Source organism: Ictidomys tridecemlineatus, chromosome 8, assembly GCF_052094955.1.
Source record: "Ictidomys tridecemlineatus isolate mIctTri1 chromosome 8, mIctTri1.hap1, whole genome shotgun sequence".
NCBI classification, from domain to species: Eukaryota; Metazoa; Chordata; class Mammalia; order Rodentia; family Sciuridae; genus Ictidomys; species Ictidomys tridecemlineatus.
This window is the reverse complement of record NC_135484.1, coordinates 79,795,542-79,822,646: the sequence shown is the minus strand read 5'-3', so window position 1 is coordinate 79,822,646 and position 27,105 is coordinate 79,795,542. Positions and strand designations below refer to the sequence as shown.

At 31.1% G+C, this 27,105-nt stretch overlaps 1 protein-coding gene across 2 annotated transcripts in view; it reads right to left on the bottom strand.

Moving 5' to 3' along the window:
* Phip (PHIP subunit of CUL4-Ring ligase complex) overlaps positions 1-27,105 on the bottom strand; it is a 122,397-nt gene that overhangs the window by 54,687 nt on the left and 40,605 nt on the right. For both annotated transcript variants that reach the window (XM_078019701.1, XM_078019700.1), the window contains exons 8-15: positions 16,065-16,286; positions 15,694-15,794; positions 13,341-13,411; positions 11,600-11,700; positions 11,472-11,512; positions 10,643-10,741; positions 9,714-9,867; positions 9,141-9,275 (exon numbers count right to left, since the gene is read on the bottom strand). In XM_078019701.1, the coding sequence (XP_077875827.1) occupies positions 9,141-9,275; positions 9,714-9,867; positions 10,643-10,741; positions 11,472-11,512; positions 11,600-11,700; positions 13,341-13,411; positions 15,694-15,794; positions 16,065-16,286 (924 nt within the window). The remainder of the gene's footprint in view (positions 1-9,140; positions 9,276-9,713; positions 9,868-10,642; positions 10,742-11,471; positions 11,513-11,599; positions 11,701-13,340; positions 13,412-15,693; positions 15,795-16,064; positions 16,287-27,105) is intronic.

Here is a 27,105-nt window from a genome sequence, read left to right as displayed (position 1 = left end):
ATATATTTTTCTTTTTAGAGGGAGTAGGTGGGCCTAATCAACTCTTTATCCATGCTATCAATATTGTCACATGTATTGTTAACAGATCTCTACAAGAATACTTTGGGAGAGATGGAATTTATAAAAGTCTAAAAACGCAAAAAAAAATAATAGTCATCTTTAAGATCACTGAGCATCCTATATATCACATTCCATTTTGAACATAGCAGGCTAGAACTATTTTTTTTAATGCCAGGCATCTGTTTACCTCTATAGTGACTTTTATGTAAGAAAAAAAGGTAAACTACATTATTTGAATTAATGACTATTCATTAAAGAAGGCATTATAAGAAAATACTTTATTCATGAACAAATTAGAAAAGGTACCTAAAAACATTAATTAAAAAAACCAAGTTTATCTTCAGTAAAGGCTCCTTGCATAATGAACGCCCCTACTTATAGACGGCAGATTAGACTTTCCAAATACTTGATGATGCAAAGGAGACAAATATTTTATTTTCCCTATATAACTAAAAATCTACCCTTTTGATGTGTACTATGATTTAAAAGTCACATAAGAAAGTCAAACATTTGTCTCTGAAAAAAATTTGATCTTTTAAAACCACTGTCAAGTATTTATGAGTAAGAATTCTCAAAGGAAAAATTTAATCATAAAAGCACTATTTGAATATATATATACATAAATAGAAAACAATGAGGCAAACCTTCACAAATCAAAAGAAAAATACCTTCTCTATTCATATGAAAGGAATATGGATCTATCAGAAAAGTAAATGTACTGCCTAACAAAATAATGTGTCAACATAAAATTTAATATTATATATAGCTTATACTAGTACTTCCTGCATTGCTATAGCAAAATAATTCCAACAAAACAGAAAATAATGACAAATTTCCAAATGAGTTTTAAATAAATTACTGTTGAAATAAAATGAAGAATACTCATTATACATTACCCAGGGCCTATAAAAATAAAGACCACATAATGTAAGAAACTCATATACATTAAATAATATCAAGAAATAGCTGAAATAAGCCATGAAATAGTATTTGCCAAGAACTGCAAAAATTGAAAAGGGGAATTAAAAGAAATAAAAAAATATGCTTGGTAATTTATATATATATATATATATTTTTAAAAGCAGAAGATGAGAGGACTACATATTAAAATAATTATTTCCCTACTAGAAAATTATTAGACTGAAGAATTATAGAAATATTAACAAGAAATGAGTAGTATAACCTTTGTTAGAAAGTCTGGAGATTTATTCATACTGAACTTTAAAAAATTCAATATAAAAATTTCTGAGATGAAAGTTTTGCTGATGACAAAATTACTGTACTTAAGAAAGAATGTACAACTTCTAATATAATTTATGTGAAGCATAAAGATCAATGATTAATGGAGACAGAGAAATGAGGTCTAAGACCAAAGAGATCTGTTCACCAATAGTGGGCAAAAACATCTCATATGTCCATGGAATGATGGAGAATATTTAAGTGATCATTATAGATTCCTTTCTAATGCACTACTATTTGATATTAAGGAAGACTTATTGGAAGAACTGAACAAATGTGGAAATGAAGTACACATGTCAATTCATGCTAAAGTGACAGGGTCTTAATTATTTAAATCATTAGAAATACACAGATAAACAGATCTGAGCATTAAGAAGTATGTACTTCTTGAGGGCCTCAACATAAAACAGGAAATTTTAAAAATATGGGCTTAGGCAGAATTACACCATTAAGGAATTATTTTAATTCTATGACCATGATCACTGTTCTTGTTTTGTGCATTTAAAATATATATATAACATTAATTAGAGGAAAACATCTTATCTAGAAAACATTTCAAAATTTAAAATTGTACACCTTTTAATATACTCTAATAATTTTCTGATAGATTCATATACCAAGAGTCAAATAGCTAAGTAGTGGAATTTATACTAAGAATTGTCCTTAGAAGTTCTTCTTTATGTGTAGAGAATTTAGTTAAATAAACTTAGTATTGAAAATTCTTTATGATAATGTTATTACATAACTAAGGACAGCTATTTAAAACTAATGGTATCAAGATAAAGAAATTTTTAAAATGCTATATGCCTGGTTTGATTTTTTTAAAAAGATAAGTAGATTAGCTCTAGATTGTTGTCAAAAGAAAAATATTATAAAAACAATTCATCTTCAAATTTAATCCCATTTAGTTTATCTATAATCTGATACTGAAGATAAGATGAGCGATATTATATTCACCAAGTCTCCTTGAAATCTACTCTCCTTTCATGTCTCTAGCACAATATAACAAGGTGTCTTCCCAACCTATTCCTTCTGGTTGTTTATCTCTTATCTACTAAGTAATTATATTTTTCAGTTTAGTTCTAAACCATCTAAGCTATCCCAATTTCATAAAGAAGGAAAAACCATTTAACATGAGAACACTTCAACATTTCTTTCTCTTTATTCCTAGCCCCTCTAATTTGTCTCCAACTGCTGGCTGGCCATTTTCATATAGGCAGCTCAACATAATAAACATATACTAGAAATGAACTAATAAAATAATCAATTCTTGTTGGGCATACTGGCATGCACCCATAATTCCAGTGACTCAGGAGGCTTAGGAAAGAAGATAAGTTCAAAGCCTGCCTCAGCAACTTAGGAAGACCCTGTCTCAAAATAAAAAATAAAAAGGCTGGATATGTAGCTCAGTGGCAAAGTGTCCTTTAGTTCAATCCCCATTAACCACACACCCCCAAATGAATTCTTCCTCAATGTTTTAATATTTCCATTAAAAATACATTTGTTATCAAGGTCCCCCAAGTATACAATTTTGAAAACATTTATTAAATCTTTTCTCCTTGTTACCGTTCAGAAACTGTCATTACCTAACTTTGTGATCAGTCTTGTACCAGACCCAAAATACCAAAACTTACAGTTTTTCCCCCTTCAAAAATTTCCCACTACTTGCCCATATAATTCTTCATCCTTTACTGATGAAAGTAGTTCTCCTCACATCCACACTGAATTTCATATCTGAGATGCTATGACTAGCAACCCAACTATTATTCTCTTAGTTTATGTAATATCCTATAACTTACTAAAACCACCACACTGTTCACTATTCCTTATTTGAGGCGATTAAAAACCCACCTCAATTTATGTTTTTCACCTTATCATCCATTACTTCCAAAATCTGTTTCAAATTACCTAGCGAAATTACTTTTCATACATATTTTAACATGCACCTTGATGTTTATAATGTTCTTCCTACTTATAAAAACACATTCTCTTTGTTACTGACAACGTGCTTTTTACCTTTCAAGACACAGTTCTAATTCTTTTAATTTTTTTTTTATTTGAGGAGGTGTTACTGGGAATTTAACCCAGGGGCAATTTATCACTTAACTACATCTCCAGTCCTTTTTATTTTTTGAGACAGGGTTTCATTAAGTTGTTTAGGGCCTCACAGTTGCTGAGTCTGGCCTTGAACTTGCATTCCTCCTGCCTCAGCCTCCTGAGTGCTGGGATTACTGGTATGCACCACTGTGCCCAACATAATTCTTCCTTTTTAATAAGGCTTTCTCTGACCATCTATCTTGAACTGATTCTTACACCTTTAAATACAGCAATTGTCTATTCTCATTTGTCATGCTATCATTTGAAATTATTTAATATTTCAGGTATGTTTCATCTATCCAACCTATTAACTGACTGAAAACAGCAACATGTTTCTCTTCTTTGTGGACCACATATTTTGTGCTTAACACATAGTAAGAACTCAAATACATGCTAGTCAAAATGTCTTCACCTGCATGTTGACATTCTATATAATTTGACATACTTTCCCATTGTTTAGTAACTATCAAATCTCAAAACACTCTTGTGATAATGGGTCAGAGTATGACCAAGAAATGCTACATCCAAGTAATTTATCAATAAAATACAGTATGACAAGATGTAAAGACAAACACTCATGGCAACAAATCTTAAATGTTTTTGGTATCAAGAAACAGACAAAAGAGAATCTAAAGAACCCCAGAAAACAGAAAGTGTCATTACCTAACTTTTTGATCAGAAGACTAAAGATAATTCCTTAGCCAGACAAGATGAAAATAGGACCAGAAGCTTTCAGAGTCCTTTTAAATACACAGGATATAGATATAGTACTATCTTATCAGATAATGACAAATGAGAGAAAGAAGATAAACTGACTTGAAATTTTTATTCACAAATAATACCACAATATAACCTATACCTATTTTGAGTTTCTTTTTCTTTCTTTCCTAGATATATGCTGCTGTGATTGTCTAAAACTAAAGTATGGGTAACACTGAGAACATGTTAATGTCAGAAGAATTATGCATGTGTAAAAATTCTGAGTGGTAGATTGGCAGCCTCTGCTCATTTGGAACGTTGCAAGGAGAAATATATTGTTCTGGATTAGTGGACACAGGAACATTTTTTTTTTAATCTCTTAAGTAAAAGAAAAGTTAAGAGAACAATTATAAAAATAAGGAAAACTTTAATTAAATAAAAATTGTTATTTGGAATTTACCCATGAAACAATAAAAGTAAAGCAAAAATCAAATTCAATAAAACCGCTTTCTCACAAGAGACATATTATACTCTTCAATTAAAATTAAAACCAGACAGGAGGCAACAACTACTTGAAAAACATGACAGAAAGAGAAAGATATGGAGAAAGAATCAGATATAGCTAGGACTACAGAGAAAAGAAACAGCAAGAGAGAAAGCAAAGGTGCCAAAGACGTGAGAAAAGTTACTAACATGAGTCTATAAATCTCATTCCAAACATCTTTTATTTATTTACTATCTAGTATTCAAATAGTTGAATATTAAGAAACAGAAGGTCTTTCATATCTTTTCAAATTAACATGGATTCAACTGAATTTGCTGTTAAATCTTAGTTGTACTGTGTGGTAATTTAAGGGAGGAAATAAAGGCCAAAAACAACTAAAACAACTTTGTTTTGAGGAACATGTACGATTTTAGTAAACTTCTAAATGTGCCTACTTCTTTTCAGGGAATAACAATAATACAAGGTCATCAAGTTCAGTCCAGAGACTTTACACACACTTTCAAGTTATTTCTGGGAATAATTTCTCTGCCTCTTAGTATTTAATTGGAGTTTGAAGCCTTTAGAGCTTAGAATAACTCTGATCAAAACAAACCTATACTAATGTCTACCTCTTGTCAAAATGTGGGCTTGCTAAACTTAACCCAAATAGTTTAGAATATTCTTAATATACACTATGGGCTTCAATAAAATATGCAAATATATACTATTTTCCCCTGACTTCTCAAGTTATACAAAGACTTTTCAGCTAAAACATGAATGAATAACTGATGCTAGTTTTTTTTTAATTTTTTAAAAGAATTTAAATAAGAAAAACTTGAGGCCCAGAATTCATGTGTTTTTTTAAAACAGGAATGAAGTTGTCCATTTTCCCTAGGACATTCTCTTTAGTTATTATTATTATTTTCCTGGTTCAGTGAAAGAAAGAAACAGAAAAAGAGATGAGGAGCAGGGAAAGAAAAAGAGACAGAAACAGAGAAAGAGTGATAAGAAGTAGGGGGAGGGGGAGAGAGGGGGGCTTTTACAAGTTCGAGATTATTTTTAATTAAAGATGAGACGGTGAAAGAGAGGAGGAATACAAGGAACACGTATTAACTATTAAATTTCATGTCCTGTATTAGCCTTTTTTACAAACATCATCTCATTTGTCATATATGTCTTATTAGTAATAAAAATAACCCACCTCCCAACTGCTTTTATCATTCAGATCCTCTATGAAGAGGAATGCTAGCAATACAAATAAGAAAATAATCCCATTCGTTTTCTGAAGAAAACTACTAGCAAACTGAAAATCCATTTATAAGATTTTGAAACAAAGTAAACTAGGAAACTGTTAAAGCATAAAAAGAGCTAAATATGTTTATCTGAATTCTCAACTTCCTATCTTTTAATTTTTAAAGTATAAGTCATGGCTTGATGTGGGAAAAAAGAATATTTACCTGAACGATCCCTATCAATACAATTTAAAATATTAACATCTCATAACCATTAAAAATTTATTAAAACATAATTATTATAACTTAGACGTTAAAAGTTCAACTTTTCACTTAAAAATCTTTCTAAAATATAGTTCTGGTTTTATTTTATTTTTTTCTATTTCTAAGATTTCAAAAACAGAATTTCAATTTTCCTAATAGGTAAGAAAAATTTGTAAAATGCTGATTAATCCAGAATATTGATTTGCCATATAAATTCTTTTACGTTTCATAAAAATATATAAATTTCAAATTGAAAACTCAATTATAAAAAACAGTAATACTAAAGCAGTATTCTCAAAATATGCTTAATAAAAAACCAAAATTTATGTTTAAAAGTTGCATTCTTTTAAAATTATAGCTTACATTTTTTATTTTCTTATGCTATACACCAAATGAATTTATTTATTTTATAAGCTTCAATTTCAACATTCCCATAAAATATACTTAATGCTTCATCTAAAGTTTCACAACATTTTATAGACTAAAAAAGAAGCATTCTATGAAAATTATTCATTCTCAAACCCTCCAAGGAAGAACGACTATAACCTCCATATGGTACTCAAAAAATATGTTCTAAATTGAGTATGTGATTACAAGTAAAACTTAACATCAGGGATAAAATTTGGAATCAAAGTTTTATGGTATTTTATTAACTCCAAAATGTAATGATTAGCTAATAACGAGAAATAACTCTAACTGTAGCCACAGCTCAAAATTCATGATAAACACAAATTTCTGTTCCTCCCTAAAATTATTTTTCCTTATATTTGTAATAGCAGTGTTGGATGCTTTATGTTTAATCTGCCCATAGATAAACAAGCAATCAAATGAAAAAAGGAGTGAAGAGCAAAAAGAAGTTGGGCACTTACTTGATGTAAATTAAAGATAGGGGAAAAAATCATTTAATACCTCAAAGATCCACACAGAGTTCTAAAAATTGTTCATGTCCCCACCCCAACATAGATCACTAACTGGGTATAAATTGAAGTTGGCTATGTAGTGACTTTGAAAACAGCTTAAAAAAAACCAAAAAACCTAACCATGACTACATTTAGACTTAAAGAGACATTCCCAACAGACAAAAATCATGGGAATAAGTTCCATGTGCCCATGTAATAACTGTGAGACCTAGGTAAACTTAGAAAAAGTACTTCATCTCTTTAACATACAGTTTATTTATAAAACCAAAAATAATAAAATCTACCCTACTTATATAACTTTCATGAGACCCAAATGAAGTAAAGAATGTGGAAACATTTTAGAAACTATTCAAAATATTAAAGAGAATACCTTTATTTTAGTGAGATAAAGTATAATTTTTTGTTGTTTTTTAAAATGCAGGATATCACTTTTTATCTTTTTATTTTATGTTTTGTTTTTCTAACAGTTTGAAGATTCTGTAGATACTATCTAATTCTACTTAGTACATAAATTTATTTCTATTGCCCCTTATAAATTTTTCTATCTTAGAAAGAATCAAATAATTTTATCATTTAAAACCCTAAACAATAAATAATCTTAAAGCAGTTAAGATACTGATTTCTTATTTAATTTCTTAAAACCATATATTATGGCTGACCTCTGGTTGCATAACTAATTCGTAATGGCTTAAGAGCAATCACTTAAATCTCAAGAGTTGAAATTTTTATATCTGTTGAAAAGGTAGAATATATGTGTGACCAACTTACCTGATGAAAATTCACCTTTGTAACTGAAAGCAGTATTCAATTTTAAGAGAGAACTTTCTCTTCACACACTCTACCAGTATAATAATGCTCTTTGAATTGAATTACTAAATGAAGCAATTAATACATGTATAGCTCTTAACTGCTTTCCTTTGACGCTATAAAAATCAACTGAGAAATGACTATTTCCTTGAATACAGATATGTTCCACAAAGGAAAAAAAAAATTCAGTACCAGCATATTTGTGGATTTGTTTTTTTAAAAAATCTCTTATGCAATCACAAAGGAAATCCATCTATCACTAAGAACAAATAATCAATACTATCTTTTCAGTAAAATGATAATTTTACAACCCTTATTTCTTACCTTATGAATACTAAGGCATAGCCATAATGTCTGCCAAAGTTAATTTCTTCACTAATATAATTTACTTTTTCTTCTGTTTATTGACTACATATAAGTTATTTTACTTCTAATTTTACTTTTTCTTCCGTTAATTGACTACACAGAAGTTATTTTACTGATTATCAATCAAGTAAACATCACTTTCATGCAATTTTTTTCACAAACCATATTTCACAAATGACTATTACTGTGAAATAATTTCTTGCTAAAGAATTCTGACCACCTATTTATCATATTGTTTTACCTATTATTTAAGGTTTCTATCACTTTTTAAAAATGCTGAGATAGTGTAAAAACATTTTTTTTCTTTCCTTTAGGCATCCCTAATACATAAAAACTAGACTTTTAAACTATGTATCTATACTGACAACAGTATTTGAGTTATATTTCATACAGTGGTCATAGGGAAGGGAAACACTGCTTAGAGTAAGCTTTAAGTGTAATAAATTAAACCACTGTAATTCAAATACTCCACCAAATATTCCAAAATCTATGTAAGCAACAAAACGTGGAGAGAAAAGGTCATAAGCCCAAATAAAAATTTAGTATATTAAAACATGATAGAAGACCTGTATAATTCTTTGGCTTTAATTTTAAAATCAGTGTATTGGAATCAAATTTTGTTGCTCTAAGAGAAAGCTAATAAAGTTTAATAATACAACAAATACTAGTTAATAATTTATCCACATGGTTTTCTAAACATTTTTCTATGTTACATTTTATATTTGTGAATTTCACTGCTAAATCTAGTAAAACTAAACCACTTATTATATTATATAGGTAATGTAGTATGTGTAGTTAATTTTAATATCCCAATTAAGGTATAGAATAAATGATTCTTTATTGGTGAAAACTTAATGTCAAAACAATGTATGAACCAATTTTTAAATGGATTTCCTCTGTAATATGCAGAGTACATTTGTCAAAAAGTCCCCCAAACTTTAACAGGTATAAAAACAAGAGACTGATAATTACCATATTGAAATAAGATCGAATTTTGACTCCTCTTGCTAGATCCCACACTATCACATTTCCGTCATGACCAGCAGAAAAGAGAACTCTAGGATCAAATGGATGTGGCTCAAGAACAAATACCTCATCTTCATGACCCTGAAATATTTTCGAAGTGTCAAAAGATTATAAATATTAAAGATAGAAAAAAAAAGCTTAATGAAACACTGACAAAAGTAACATTTCTAGAAATGGAATTTTAAGAATTATTAAATTGGCAAAACTTGTCAAATTTGTCAGTTTATAAATAAAAATGAAAATGAGTTAATAATACTGGATAGGGCTTTGCTATCATTAAGTAAAACATGAGAATACTATTAACATATTCCTAAACACCAAAACACAAAAGGAATCTACAATGTATTTCCAAACTAAACAGTTTTAACTGCATTTTTAAATTATTCCTAATGACCCACAAAACCCTACTGCCATAACTAGAGATTTTAACTAACATAAAATATTTTATGTTTTAATAAAAACTACAATCTACAGTCAGCTTTAGTCATACCAAAATTTAAAGAAAGTCCATTTTCTCACCATCAGGACATGGATAAGTTGACCAGTGTAAGAATTCCAAACTTTCAGAGTCATATTATTAACTGCAGTTATAACTGTATTGTCATGTCGATCCCAAGCAACCATAGTTACTTTCATTTTTGTGATCTTATCTTCTATTCCTTGAAGATTTTGGCTGAAAGGAAGGAGGCAGTATTTGTTTACATCGCTTTTATTAAAATACTGGTGTAACAAAAACTAAAAATAAAAAATTCTTATAATTTATATTTATTAACATGGATATGTATCACTTTAACAAAAATAAAAATAGTTTGAAGTAACAGAACAACAGCATAAGTTCCTGCGCTTAGTCAGAAAATTCAGGATTTCCTGAATTCAGGATTATGGGACTCATAAGACATTAGGAACAAATGATCTTAGGTAAATATTACTGCTATAAATCTATCTAGAATCAGGAATTCTGTGCCAGGGTGCTCACTCTACCTTTTACTGATGCTGTCAATGCCCTCCTTACTGCACCACTCTCCATCCATCTGAGATAACTACAAAGAACTACTAGTAAATAATAATAAAATAATTTTTAAAAAAGTAATGGTTATAACATGTAATATGCTACAGAAGCTACTGGGTATAAGTATCATCCTAATAGGATAGATGAAACATTATAATACGGTCTCTTAAAAAAATGTTAAAAGTTACAAGTATTCTTACAGGACAACTAGAATCCCTTAAAAAAAACCAATTAAAAAATTAATCCAACAGGTCTTCTTGTTATATGGCAGTGAAATATTTCATAAAAATCAACCAACAGTGTTTATTTCCTATAATACCTATAGTTATTGCAGAAAATTAATCATTGTGAACTGATATATAGCTTTAGACAACAGCCCCATCAAATGCAGAATATATATTAAATAATCTAGATATACTATTTCAAATTTGATTCTTACCCTGCTGGACGAGTTGCCATATCCAACAAAATGCTCTTCCATTCTCTTCGTTTAAACTGCCAAATACGTGCTGTCCCATCCCGACTACCACTTACAAACCTGTATTTTAAAGAAATCCAAGACCCCCCCCCAAAATCACACATGCTTTAACAAAATGCACCAAAATCCTGTTTTAAAAAGACAAAAATCTTTATCCAATATCACAGATTCCTGTCTATAAATCTAACAACTTCTGAAACTCTATGCGCTTTAAAAATTTTACAAATAAATATAATTAGGTCTCAAAAATAACATTCAAGGGCTGGGGGTAGAGATCAGTGGTAGAGCACCTGCCTAGCATGTAAGCAGTATAGGGTTCCATCCCTAGTACTACAAAGAAAAAGAGAGTGAATTTTTTTCAATGAGATAAAAATTCCTCCTAATAATAAAAAAGTTTATTTGTTCTATTCAAAGTGTGAAGGAGTTTTATTTACTTTTAAAATACAAACATGAAAAATTTACAAAATATCATTTTGTGTCAGTGAACATATGTGTCTCGAATACTGCACTACCAAAAAGTTTCCCTACACTTTCATACATGTAGGAAAGATTATAGAATTATAATACAAAAGCTTCTATTATTAAAAGCATTCAAATAAACTAATATTATTAAAAAATAAGACACAAAGACACATGTTTACATGCATATGAAGGCCCTATTCACTTAAGTATATCTGGTCAACATCTTTATTTTAGGTGATTAATTTCTATATAACTTAAATATAACTACTAGAATTATCTTTATTAAATTTAAAAACAGAATTAAATTAGAGAAGTATAGATATTTTACCTGTTACTAGTGTTGGAAAACTGGATACTGTCAACTTTGTCCTATATATAGATACATAAAAAGCAGAAGCTGAATATAAACAGTCTCATTTAAGTTATATTCATCTAATTCCTTTCACCAATACTTACAGTATGAAACTCCAATTCTGATATTTTCTCTGGCTGACCTGATCCAAAAAAATAAACTCTAATAATATGATCTGTGCTCCCTGTGGCCAGAAACATTCCACCTATAAAGTAACAGCAAACATTTATGAGAAAATACAACTTTCAAATCTCTGAAAATTAAGTAATAGCCAAGCAATTACAAGATGTATTAAATAAATTTTACTCTAAAATCATTTACATTTACCATAAATATATAATACATCTAACTGCAATTTGAAAAGAAGTTTGCTACTACAGCTTGAACTAGGATGAACTTTTCAATATTTACAGAAGTAAACCTAATTCATACTAAAAACAATTTCACTGATTACATAATCTCACCATGTTAAAATTATCAGTTATTTTCACTAGATAGCACAGCATTTAACTCTGACATTGCTGATATCCTTCTGTTGTTCCATTTCTCATCAGTCAAAAATCTTACCAAATTTCTAAAGCCCAATGCCCTCAGTAACTAACCTTTCCAAACCTGGCAATCAAATGAAACTGCCCTCCTCCAAACTCACCTAAGACTTTGTCTTATAGCACATACATTCTACTTGGCAGAATTTATTCCCCTCTATAAAGCAAAGCTCTCCCACAGAGTCAAGTTCTTACATTCAAAATAAAATTTTTAAGTACTTTTGATAAATGATCCACTTAATGGACCTGTAAACTTAATCAAATTATTTTTGGAAGAAAAGCATAAATTCAGAGTACTATACACATATATATTGTGCCAATTTGGGTTATTACTAGAAGGAACACTATCTTTATGGCAGCAGCACTGAAATTGAGACAAAAACAGATTCACTTCAGTTTACTAGTCCTGAACTCAGGTAATACTGCTATCCACAATTATGAAATAAAGTAAAACAGAAAATAAAGGTGGAAGGAATAGGTATTAGGAACATTAGATAGTGGATCTATTCATAGTTCAATTCATTTCAACTATCTAGATCACAGAAAACTCTTAACATTCATTCAGAATGCTGCTACAGAAATTCAAAAGGTAATAGCATATTAGTACTGCTATTCGGCTTTTTCTTCTCCCCACTACCTGCTCCGCCCCAATACTGGGGACTGAACCCAGACCCTCAAGCATGTTAAGTATTCTACCACTGAACTACATCCCCAGCCCTTATTACTTTAATAAATAAAGAAAGAGTCTTTCTAGATTGCTCAGGTTAGCCTGGAACTTGCAATCCTCCTGCCTCAGCTTTCTGAGTAGCTGGGATTACAAAAGTGTGTCATCATGCACAGTAGTATAATACTGCTATTTTTTTTTTTTTTTTAAAGAGCAATAGAACAAACTGGAGCAAAGTAAAGAGAGCATATAAAAATATTAATCAAATTTATTTTATGGAACACTTTTAAAATCTGCAAAAATGTAAACCAGATTTAAAATACCTATGATCAATAAGAAAACCATTTAAAGACAATCTTTGTAACAGAGGAAAATTTGAAACTATTAATTCTCTATTAGAGCATTATGATCTTCTTATAGAATAATATTAGTCATGTGGTTATGTGAATTAAGCTCCAGCAAAATTGAAATATTTCTAACTCAATTTATCATTCTTGTTTACTGACTTGCTCTTGTGTATGTATGAGGATATGACTAAAATACATTAGTAAATATTTTCCAAAATTTTATGTATTTTACTAGAAGTTTTCTAATGTACAACTTTTAGTGGAAAAGGAACGGGAGGGGCAATCTTACCAGCACTAAAAGAAGAACAGATCATTTGAACTCCAGGTCGAGGGCGCTCTGTAAATTTTGCAGGTCTTGGGCTAAAATACAAAAAATAAACAACTAAAAATATAATAAAGGGACCAGGAACACCAGAAATGAGCTGTTTCAAAAAATAATCACAGAAGGACACAATTAAATAAGCAACAGATGATGACAGTCTTCCTAAAAACAACTTTGAAATTATTGTGTGTCATGATCAGATCCTGCAGACCTCTTGCACAGGAAACCTCCCAAAGTCTCTAGCACACCAGACATGTAGTTATTAGTTACACTAACTTCCAACCAAATTTAATAAGTCTTGGCTATTCATACTAAGAACAGGAATGCAGAATAGCAACATATAAAGTAACATAAATAAGGAAGTTCAGTACCCAGTAACCCCCACAAAAAAGGAAGTTATTGATAAACATGAAAACATGAGCAAATAGGTGCTCTTTGGTTATGTATTGCTACATCAAAATTTAAACTTTTTTAGTATGAGATATTTTTAAGCTTCTCTGGTACCTTCTAATGTGACAAAATATTTTTCTAAAAAAGCAAGAATCTTATCTTAATGAAAATCTGAAGGCTATCTGACTGTCATGTGAACTATAAAATTGGTACAAAACAGGGATCTAGTCCACTACAGACTACATTTCACTGTATTTACTTCAATACCACATGCCTGTAATCCCAGTGATTCAAAAGGCTGAGGTAAGGAGGACAATAAATTCAAAGCCAGTTTCAGCAACTTAGCCACACTATATCAAAATTAAAAATACACATGGTTGGGGATGCAACTCCTTGGTAAAGGGTCAATTTCTCACACAAATCTGCCAAAATAAATAAAAAATGCCAGAAATGTTTATGATAAAAAAAAAAAAAATCAACAGAATATTATAATTCCTCTGCCTATATAAGATCAATCATAAAAAATTACATTCAGGTAGTGAGTTATATGTGATTCTACATTATAAAAAACTCACTTCTCAAGGATACAGAAACCTAAATTATTATTGTAGTTAGCATTGTAATGCTCAAAAAAAAACTTTTATAAAAATTTTGTAAAACATGTTCTGTTTGTATCCTAATTTAAAAACTGCTTATCACTTTTTTCTCCTCTAACAAGACAGTAATAAACAAAGGGCAGACAGTAATAAACAAAGGGCATTCAGGAAGTTAAAATATAGTAACAATTACTGATGACTGTCCAAATGAATAAGTAAAATAGTTCAACCTTTATCTAAATGTCTATAGAAAGACATTAAATATAAAGAATACAATTAAGGTTAAATCAACTTGTTTTGTCCAAAGACATCTTTTGTATCACAATCTTCTCTTCAAATGAAGTACACTTGTATTATGTTATTCATGTTAGCATGTTCTAATGCCCTCCTATAACAACTATTGTACAGGAATGTTCATACACATGGTTTAAGACAAGTCTTACGTTGTGTCAATATACTAACTGAAAACAATTATGTGATACTACCATTTAAAATAATGAATGTATATATAAATTATTAAATTACTCAACTCAAGTTGATAATTTATAAACAGATAATTACTGAAATATACCTTCTAATCTGAATGACTTTCTTTTCTGAAAGTGGCAAAAAAGACCACTTTAGACACTGTGGAATCACTGGAGCAAATAAAAACAAGCACTTCTCTTCAGTCCATCTACTCAAAAGAAATGGAATATAAAGCATAGGACTAAAGAGTAAAGAAGTGTTCCAATTTTGGTCTTCCATTAAAAAAACAAAAACAAACAACAACAACAAAAAACTTGTTTTAAATATGGGAAAATCATTTAACCTTTCTTCACCTCAGTGTCCTTAATCAAAAGATAACTGTCAGCCAACTTGTTTTGACAAACCAAGATTTTAACATAGGTGAAAGCACAAATGGAAATGTGATTATGTGTGTACATTTATCTAGTAAGATTTGTTTTCCAAACTTTCCCTAGATCTATAATAAAATCTAGTATGTGTAGATTTAGTAACACAATTAAAATTATTCTGAAGAATAGCATTAGTAACTCTAACATTTCTTAGCACCAAACAGAAATACTGAGACACAAGTATATGGCACATAGAAAGGAACAGGTATATCCCGAAGGAAAGAACTAGGACACAGATATGAGAGGAAAAAAATATTTTTGATTAGAAAACTTTCTTTGAAGCATAGAAAAGAGGGGGGGCTTAAAAAAAAACAGGTCATTGAACAAGCAAAAGGAATTTCTATTATTTCCTCAAGAAGAAAAAGAAACTGATTTCTATTGTTGACTTTTGCAATTGCAATCGTTAAATACATTTTATAAAATAAAATAGCAACTGACTTTATTTTAAGAGTTCCAGCATCCCAGAGCCAAAAACAAATAGTGCCATCTGCTCCAGTAGAAGATAGATATCTTTTTGAGCCACTGCACAATGGTGAGAACTGAAAAACAATTACAGAAAAATAAAAATATTTACAGAGTGATATAGTACAAATAACCACTTTTTACCATACCATTAACAACTAACAATACAGAAAATACCCAGAACAGAACAAGATCATGACTACTATGTTATTCAAAATACATAAAATTTTCTAAAGAAAACAAATATTTTTTAGTTTTAGTAAACCTTATATGATTATAAATCTGAGTTTCTAAAAGCTTACTCTAAATTACAACAAAAAGTTTTTAAAAGGGATTAAAACAATTACCTGTAGTGATGTAATAGATGCACTGTGACCCTGAAGAACTGCCAAAGGTGCACAGGTTCGAAGGCACCAGACTCGGATCATTTTATCACAACTTCCAGCTGCTATCATGGTATTCTCATAGTTTACAGCCATGTCTGATATTTCAGCAGCATGTCCTCTTAAAGTAGCTAATAATCTCCCATCATCTGTTGCCCAGATTTTCACAAGGCAATCATCAGAACCCTTAAAATACAAGTGAATATTAGCATAATTAACCCTGTAAGTTTTAATTCAAATTCTTAACACTGATAAAGAAATCCTGTTATGCCCATTTTCCAACAATTATATTTTAAGCACTTCATGTTGTAAATATTTTTGTTAGAAATTTTCCTCATCATAAAGTTACTTATTTATTAAATTAAATCACTAAAAAAACCAAAAACAAAACAACAACAAAAAACCCTGTGTGCCCACCAGCAAACTAGAGAATTAGGATGTTGGCAATAATTGACATTCACCCATGGTCCTCTACCTATCAATCCAAGATAAACTTTACCTGGAATCTTATGAATAAATGTGAACCTCTGAAGTAGTAACACAAAGTTATAATTACAAAACAAATATAACATACACTGGTAACTAATACAATCTATGTTATTTTGTTATACAAAAGGAAATGTATGCTCAAATATTTTTAAAAGTAGAAAGAATAGTGTCATTAATTTGCATGTAACAATACCCCAGGTTCAAAATTTATCAGTATTTCTACATTTTCTTGTCCTTAACATCAAGTTAAAATAAAAAACAAAGACATTTGTAAAATTACCAAATAGTCTATAGGAAACAGTTGTACTGGTTTTACATAAAAATTCTGTATGATTTTCCAATCTAATTCTAAAACAAAACCAAACATACAAACAAAAAACTTTATGAGTGCTTAGAGAACCTACAAAGGCAAATGATCCAGACAAGTTTTCTGCTTCATACTGAAAAGACACAGATATGAAATATAAATGATCACAAACACAATTCTTACAGTACATCTTACATGAGGTATATGAAACTAGACTCTGACAACACTGCTTACAAAACACTCTCCAATTAGCTATAAAATCAGTTCTTCTGATTGAGCTTTCAGGCAAATTGGTGGGCTACCAACAACTAAAATTCTAGTAATGAAACTTAACTTTGCTAAACCACTCACATTAAAATCTGGTATTCTCATTACATATATTTAGTCTCGAGTTTTTCATCTATAAAAAAAAAGATTAATGATTTCTAAGATTTCCTGTACCTTTACAATTTGGTGATTCATGCAATCATTTATCCATCTGCCTCTTGATTAAGAACGTGCCAACACTGGCAACAGAAGGATGATATTCAAAGACAGTATTCCTGCCTTAGAAGAAGCAAAAGTGTATAAGCAATATCAAGTTCTAAGTGCTATTCTGTGAATCAGTAGAGATTCAAACAAAGGAACAGTCAGCTTTTCCTAAGAGATGAGGCCTAGGAAAGAACACAGAAGCAATGCTGCTTCAACAGTCTTATGAATGGAAACAATATAGGCTAGTAGTTTAGATCAGACTCCAGAGTCAAATGTCTGAGTTCAACCTAGACATGTACAACCCTAGACATGTTATACACATTTTCTATGCCTTAATATTCACATATGTACCTTTCTCATAGAGTTGTAAAAACAAAATGAGTCAAGTAATAAGAAGAGCTAAAACAATGCTTGGCACATGGTAAAAGATATATATGGAATAATAGCACCAATTTTGCTATTGATAGTATTCTTAATCTTTGTTTTTGCTTCTTTTCCCCTCACTACTGGGGATGAAACCCAGTGCCATGCACAGGTTAGGCAAGGGCTCTATCAATAAATCATATCCCCAGACTGTAATATTCTTATTTTAGTAATTTTTTTAAAGTACAAATATTGTATGGAGCAACTAGAGGAAAAAGTATGATCAAAGTAAGCAACTGTGAAACAAGGTGGGTAGTTCAAAGAACTGCAAATAGTCTGCCAGCTAATTCACAGTGTGAAGCAAGGCATGAAGATGAAGGAATATGGTATGTAATGAGGATCAATGAAGAATAACAAGCAGTTGAGTACCACGATCAAATTCAGAGTTTTCAAAAAAGCATCCTTTCATCACTGTGAATTAGGAATGTAGGAGAACAATTCAAAGTTGCTAAAATACAAGTGGGAAAGAATAAGTGGTTAAAATTTTTTTTTGAGTTATTACAGCAAAAGAGAAAAATCAGAAGAGATGGTTATAAGGAATAAAATGAAGATTGTATCACTGATTATCTCTGGAAAGCAAAGAAAGAACAGTAACATACTATGACTTCCAGAAAGATGGTGTACAACATCACATGATATGTGGGAGGGACTCTAAGTATTTTTTGATTAATAAAAAGGCTTTTATTTAAAATACTCCTTTAAATCAAGTTCTCTAAAATTCTATAACCAAATCAATTTATTCACTTTACTTACTTATCTTCCAAAATTTAAGGCAATACATATATAGTCAGCCCTTCATATTTGTGGTTCAGTAATCAAGTACTCTTTCGGGGGAAAAACCCACACCTGTATTAAATATGTTCATACTCCTTTTTCTTGTTATTATTCTCTAAACAACAAAGCATAAAAGCTACCTGTGTAGCTATTTTATAAGATATTATAAGTAAAATGATTTAAAGTATATGGGAAGATATGTGCGAGTGTTCAAATGATATACCTTTTTTTTTTTAAGAGAGAGAGAGAGAGAGAGGAGGGGGGGAGAGGGAGGAGAGGGAGGGAGGGAGAGGGAGGGAGAGGGGGAGAGGGAGAGGGAGGGAGGGAGAGAGAGAGAGAGAGAGAGAGAGAGAGAGAGAGAGAGAGAGAGAGAGAGAGAGAGAGAGAGAGAATTTTAATATTTATTTTTTAGTTTTTGGTGGACACAACATCTTTGTTTGTATGTGGTGCTGAGGATCCAACCCAGGCCATACGCACGCCAGGCTAGCGTGTTACAGCTTGAGCTACATCCCCAGCCCACCATTTTATATAAGTGATTTAAACATCCATGGATTTTGGTATCCCTAGGTGTTCTGGAACCAATTTCCCACAGATATCAATGAAAAATTAACTTTGACTTGCATTCAGCACAAAGATGACATTTTAAGCATACCAACATTAGTAGACAAAAGAAAAATCATGTTATCTAATTATGCTTCAAAATGATACAATTCATTTTGTTCCTATGAATGTGAACAAGAGTTTGCTTTACATTTACTAGGTGTTTCACATTTTCGTGTTAACAACAAAAATCATTCCAGCTGGAGCTGGGGTTGTGGCTCAGTGGTGGAGAGCTCACCTAGCATGTGTGAGGCACTGGGTTTGATTCTCAGCCCCACATAAAGATAAATAAATAAAGGTATTGTGTCCGTCTACAACTAAAAAAAATATTAAAAAAAAAAAAATCATTCCAGCTACTGGACCAAAATGTCAATTTTAATGAAAGGAACAGAGGCAATTGTTTCAGAAATTCTTCACCAATCAAGTCCCACTATATTGTCACTGTGTTTATTATTTAATAGTCTTACCAATTTAGTATTGTTTTATAATTCTTCAAATAAAGTGCTGAAAACAAAAAGCAATGCATATTCTCCCTCCAATGTGCATTATCCCAATTAATCTATCAAATTATAAAGGAGAAATTTTTCATTACCCTTTCAGGGAAATCTATATTATCCTCTTTCATGACCTATAGAATAGTTTGCTGCCCCCAACCTCAATCTCACACTCCAGAATGCCTAGCAGACTTTCAAACAAAACTCTAAGCATCCTTAAGCAATTTCTACCTCATGCATTATTAGTTATGATCACTTTATTTATTTTTAAGGAAATCTGAAACTAGAGATGACCCAAGCAGAAATTTAACTAAGTTGAAAGAAATTTACTAGAAAAACATTTTTTAAAGTACTGTAAATGTGTTTTAAATTAATGTAGAATGAATTAAAAATTAGCAAAAATTATTCTTTAAAAAAAGACCAAAATGTTGAGCAGATTTAAAACAAACTTTCTTTTCATATGCCTAATCTCAGTTCCATAAATTTTACTAATTCAATAATAGACTAAAAAGTAATTATAGTCTTTCAGTCAAAGGAAATGAAAATGTTAAAGCAGCATTACGGATATTAAAAGCAATGTTACAGAAATGGTGAAAAGGTGTTATATCAACAATATGGGATATATTTCTTCTAAAGAGGTATGAAGGAGGAAAAAAGTAGGGCAGAGACACAAATTTTAAAGTAAATCAGAAAGAAATTATATAATTGTACCCTTAGCTAAAACAAATATGTGAGGATTAGTTCCTTGAAAGGGGGATGTGAGGGTAATAAAGGAATGAACCAAAAGTGGAAAAGGTTTGCAAATGCAAAATAATAGCAGTGAGAAAGAAAAAAAATTTTTCTTTTTTTTTTCCTGAAAGCAACAGTAAAAAACCTGCTAAATTTAGATAGCCTGATTTTAGAAATACCTCAACTGGCATAGTTTTTTTCAGCAAAGTTCCAATGCCCAGGAGAAAACAAAGTACTCATTTCTTTTCAGTACCATTTACATACCACTAGGGCTGGGAACTAGCAATGTAAGAAAAGGTAGAAGGTACAAAGCTTAAGTCTTTCAGTCAAAGGAAATGCAAATAACAATAAATTAAGTTGGACAGTTTTTATCTGAGGAAGATAGCCTGTTGAAGGGCTTAGATTTAACCTGGTAAGGTGGTTACTAGAGAGTTTTAGGAGGACAAGACAAGGTCACAATATTTTAGTCAGGTCCTTCTAGTGTTTATGTGTAGTACAGATCTGAAGATACAAAAGAAGGTCTAGGCTAGAAATAGGAAGCTGGGTATTGTTAGCTTATAGGTAATTGTTGAAACAGTAACAGTAGATGAGAGTGCAAAGAGACAGCATTTAGTGCAGATTTTTATCTGAGAAACCACAAATGGATTTTAAGAAATATGGCAGGGTAGAAAATTAAAAATGTTTTTTTTTAATTCATTTTTAAATCAAATTATAATGTTAAACTAGTGTTTAATCCAAACAAGCAAAGGAACAATGGATCACTAGTTTCACTTTTCAATAATGTGATTTTTTTAAAAAAACAATTTAATGTTTATTTTATTTATTTGTTTTTATATGGTACTGAGGATCAAATCCTGGGCCTCGCCCATGCTAGGCAAGCGTTCTACCACTGAGCTACAACCCCAGCCCCAATAATGTAAAATTGATGTAATCATTGTCAAAGAGTGCTGACTGAGATGTTATCATTTCTCTGTTGACATAAAACCTAGCATATCCTAGAAAAATAACAAAAATATAGTTTATACAGCTTTTGGCTTACTTAAATCACCCCCCAAATAAGACACCAAATTTATAGTGTTTTTAAATGTCAAAGTATCTTGTCAATAAAGGATAAAACCACAAAAATAAAAGAATACATCTTTAATTTGGTTTGAAGTACCCTATAAGTTTGCTGATTCTGATGCTATAACATAAAGAAGCTACACATACTATGATAAAGAAATTAGACTTTTAAATAGTCAATAGGCTCTTGAAGTTTAGGACAGAGGAAGAAAACCAGATATTGCTGTGGAATCAATGTTATTTCTTCTAATACTTTTAAATACAGTATGTAGGTAGTGGTATCAATGACCTTTCCTTCTAACATACAAGTAGATCTCTTACTGAACAGAATTTTTTTTTTTGTCTATTCAAAAAAGTTCAAATTTTGTGAATTCCTTTGGAAATAGCAATGTTTCTTCAAAATAAAAGTCTTACGTAAAGCCTAGGCAAGGTCTGGTAACACATCTGACCTTGCTGTTCTGATGAAGATACATACCACAGAATGATGAAGCTTTATGTTTTGTCATGCACTGGATATTCCAACTCTCCTCAAAATCAAGACAAAAATGGTCTATCTACTGACACAAAAATTTCATGAAACAACTTTGGATACAGGGCCATGAGTCCCACAAATTTGATAGAGAAAACAAAACAGATTCTAGTAGATTTTCCCCAAATTCAGTAAAACTTGGTTTCTGGATGGTTAAGTTTTAAAAAACTTTATTTTAAATAAATAATGAGTTGTTCAATTAAGTTTCAGAACAACTTGGTAGAGTTCTTTTTGCTACAGCTTATTTGGCAGACACTCTACTATATAAATAATGTACATTTTCAAGTCAACTACAAATATTGTTTAAAAACAGGGCGAGATGACCAAAGGTGACAGTTATGTGAAATGTTAAATAAAAATATACACTACAGGATGTAACAATAAATGACAAAGAATGGTTCACTTTTTTCAAACAGAAGACTGCATACATTTAGAAATAGCTTTCTTCTGCTCACTCAGATGATCTTAAAATTGAAATGTAGGTCTGCTAAAAGAAGCTTCAATCTTTAGATCAATCAAAGATTACTATTGTGACATGAAAACAAAGTAATTATGTGGTTTTTAACTTAAAACATCTTAGAAAATTTGATGTTTCTTGAAAGCCTACTGTTATCTTGCAGAGTCCACAAAGAATTCTAATCTCTCTTGCTATTATCAAATATTTTATAAGTCAGAGATCTCATCAATTACTGTTATTAGAAGAAAGTAAAAAAACATCGTGCATATCAACATGCATATAACTTAATTTTTGTACTCAAGCTAAAAAGCAGTTTATTCTCAGGTAGCACTAAAAACTGCTTATAATTTAAATTTAGTTCAACTTTTTAAGAAGAGGTCATTGTTTTCTTTCTTAGCAATCTATCATCACCCTATTCATTGCCCTCACAAATTAATGTCCATCTATACCAAAAATGACTTATGCTCTATCAATTTAACAACCATCACTAGCTCTGATCCTACTGTTACAAAGCCAGGAAGCCACGTACCATCGTGGTAAAGAATCTAATAAGCATGCTAACTCATAAATTCCCTATTTATTTGGGAGGCTAAGCCTAACCAGCAATCCTTTTCCCTAACTGGTTTCTACTCAATAGTGTTTCTTATTGTGAGGCTTTATCACTCACTTTTTTTTTTTTTTTTTAGAGAGAGAGTGAGAGAGGAGAGAGAGAGAGAGAGAATTTTTTAATATTTATTTTTTAGTTCTCGGCGGACACAACATCTTTGTTGGTATGTGGTGCTGAGGATCGAACCCGGGCCGCACGCATGCCAGGCGAGCACGCTACCGCTTGAGCCACATCCCCAGCCCTATCACTCACTTTTAAAACCCATTCCCATCACTAACCAAGACTCACCAGATGAAATATTTTACGTTGTAAAATAGAATGTTACTTATGAATCTAATTAACAGTCCAAATAAAGTACATTTTTATACATCTCACCTTCATCTTACTCATCTATCCATCCTCCTTAAAAACTACTGCATATCAATAATCTCTTATATCTTCAAGTTTATTCAAGTTCCTTCTCCTTAACCTACACAATTTCTTCACAACTTATCTTCCTCTAAATTACCATACTCTGATTCTCCTTACCATTACTACAAAAAAAAAATACTGAAGAGATTATGATTCTTAAACACAACCTATGTTCTTTTAAAAAAATAATTTTAAATTCCAAACTTACAAAAGTTTCAAGTATCATATAAATGTCTCCCATCATCTAGGAATCAACTCTTTAACAATTCACTCACTGCATTTGCTTCCATCACCACCTCCTTCTGTCCCATCTCAATGTAGCACACACACTACCATTAGTCTTTTTCTAAATCAATTAAGAGCAAGACTATAGATTAGATGACCATCACCTTTAAATATCCCAGTGTATATTTCTTTAAAGCAAAGACAATTGCCTACTAAGTTAGGAAACCACTATTAGATAACACTATGGTTCAATCCACAGAGCCCATTCAAATTTTGCCTGTCAACTTTCCAGATAATATATATTTTTTTCCTTTTGGGACATGACTCCATACAGCAACATGTTACATTTAACTGTTCTGTCTCTTCACACTTCTTGAATCTGGAACATGTCTACAAAGAATATAGAAGTATGACTAAGGATGGGGCTCAGTAGTTGATAGAGTGCTTGTCTAGCATGCATGAGGTTCTGGGATTAATTCCCAGTATGCTCTCTACCCCCAGTCTCACACCAAGAATACAGAATTTACAGTCTGTATAAAGACCCAGAATCTGGATCTATACAATGTTTTTCATGACCAGATCCAGCTTATACTGTCTTTGCACAAATGCCATAGGAAAGATATTGTATTTTTCTCAGTGCACCACATCAGAGAAAGTGAAGTTTATTTCCAAACTTTCTCCTACTTTTCTCCCCTTCAATTTTCCCTTTTAACTAATTGATATCTTGTGGGAAAATATGCCACTGCAAGACTTTTTTACCAATCTTATACCTGCTAATAAAGGAATCAGCTAGATGAATATTTTGAAGAAGATAATCCCAAGCAAAGGGAATAACTAGCAGAAAGGCTTTAGCCAATAACAGGTTTTGCAAGTTTGAAGTATGGAGCAGAGACGGGATGAACAGTGTAAATGTAAATGAAGTACAACAGAGGGAAAAACTTGTCTTATAGATATCTTTATGTTTATTCATTTTATTGTTGTTTGCCTACCATATGCACCAGATATTCTACAAGACACTACAGATCTAAACACAGTATCTTGTACCTTCTATCAAGGTTCTTATCACATGATATTAATACTTTCTGTTTAACATTTGTGAACTCTTCAAGGATAGAGAATAAGTCTTTCAATTCTGTAATTCCAATGCCTGGAAGAGTTACTGGCCCAAGAACAACTCCTATGTTCACTAAAAGAGTACATGAACTCATATTGTCCACTATAAATTCATTATCTTGATGGAAAAATTTTATGCTCCTTCACCTTAATCTAAATGGGAAAAGATCCCTTTTAAATTCTGATAAAAGGGGGCAGGAAAAACCTCTGCCTTTTATATCATACTCAGCGAACTTTTATATTATTCCCTTAGTCCTAAGAATTCATTAACTTTGTTCTTTGGTAAACATAATTGGGGGGCAATGATTCTGAAACTAAGTAAAAATTAAAAGGTTAAGAGAGAATTAGGGAGTAAAGTATGAGATTATAATTATGCTATCTCCCTCCTTAGGTTTTTCTCATTATTCTTCTGGGAAAACATTTTTATTAAAATATTAATAATTTTAATACTAGCACAAAATGATGATAAATTTTTTAATATATAATTTCACTTATCAATTACAATGATTCCTGTTAAGCCTTATGCAGCACCTACAAATAAAGGCTTAATTGGGTGAAAAATAGACAAAATTTACTTAAATCTATCCATAAAATTAACAGCAGGAACAGGTAAGATTTAATGACTGCTTTCTATATACCTTAATCAGCACTAATTATATGCATAATATATTTCATGTACATCCACAAAAATTCTGATAAGTTGGCACTATTATTATCTACTCCCCTCTAAGAGAAAAATAGAGATTAAAGGGGTAAAGTAAACTGCCAAAGTGTCACTACTAAAAATTAAGTGACTAAGAGTCCTCCAATGCCAAATCTGATGCTCTTAATCATAGTATTATACTGTTTCTAGTTGTGACTATTCAGAAGACTCAAGAGAATTAATCCTTTCAAAGACGCTTCCAAATACATCTATACAGGTAACTTAGAAATAAATCTGCAAAGTCTTAAAGTACTAAAAACTTCAAAAGGAAATACTAGTTAGTCCATTACTGAATTGTTATTTCAATAAATAATAATAGTGTTCTCTCACATGAATCTTTCACTGATTAATCAAGATCCATTATTCTAAAGCTTTATACTACTAGTTTTTAAGATTTTTCAGAGCACTAAGCTCTATCTCATGTGCTTCTAATTGAATGAGAATCCATTCCATTTTATGAGAAAATATAAACAATGAGCACATATCTAATCTACTGCCATTTATAGTGATAATTATAAAAATGGGAAGAAAGTTTTTAAGTAATGTTTAAAGTACTGTTTTAGAACCTATAACTGCAAATTACTAGTAAAAAATTCTAAATGAGATTTATGATTTTGGCACAATCAGCAAATAATATCACACTCTTAAAATAAAAAATTTTTTCAGAATCTTGGTAAAACCATATAGAACAGTACAGTGGCTAAACTTAACATTGGCAAATGCCTGTAATCCCAGCAGTTTAGAAAGCTGAAGCCCTAAGTAACTCAGTGAGACCCTGTCTCTAAATAAAATATTTTTAAAGGACTGGGGATTGGCTCAGTGGTTAAGCACTCCTGGATTCAATCCTCAGTATCAAGAAAAGTACAGTGTTTGTTACTTATTTTTCTTCCCTTTATTTATGTGCCTTCAACTAAAGAAAGCAACCAGAAAGCAGCTTCCTCTTCACATATTATTCCTGTTTCCCAAATTCAAAGTAGGAATTAAATATCTAGAAAAGGATTGCAAATTTCTGTACAGGGCCAGATAATAAACAGTTTAGGCTTTGCATGCCAAACAGTCTGTCACAACTACTTAACTCTGCTATGGTAGTGCAAAAGCACCCCCTTCTCAATACATAATGAGCTGAGTGTGCATATATCAATAAAACTTTATTGTAACAGGTGATGGGCTAGAATGACCCACAGACGGTAGTTTGTTAAACCCTGATTCAAACTGCTCTTCCAACTATATACCTATCATCCTACTACTGACTCATAAGATAGTAACAAGCACATTATTTCATTGCATTTTCCTTCCCAAAATTCTGGAGATTATGTATCAGATTCATCTCAAAACACAATGCTTCATGAAGTAGGATAAATGCTTGGAATCCCTTTTATTTTTCTACCAGAGATTGAACCCAGATACACTTAACCACTGAGCAACATCCCCAGCCTTTTAAAAAATTATTTTCAATTTTGAGACAGGGTCTTGCTAAGTTGCTTAGGACCTTGCTAAGTTGTTGAGGCTGACTTTGAACTTTTAATGCTCCTGCCTCGGCCTCCCCAGTTGCTGGTTTTACAGGCATGCACCACTGTGCATGGCTCTAACATAAAGAATTCCTACAAGGTA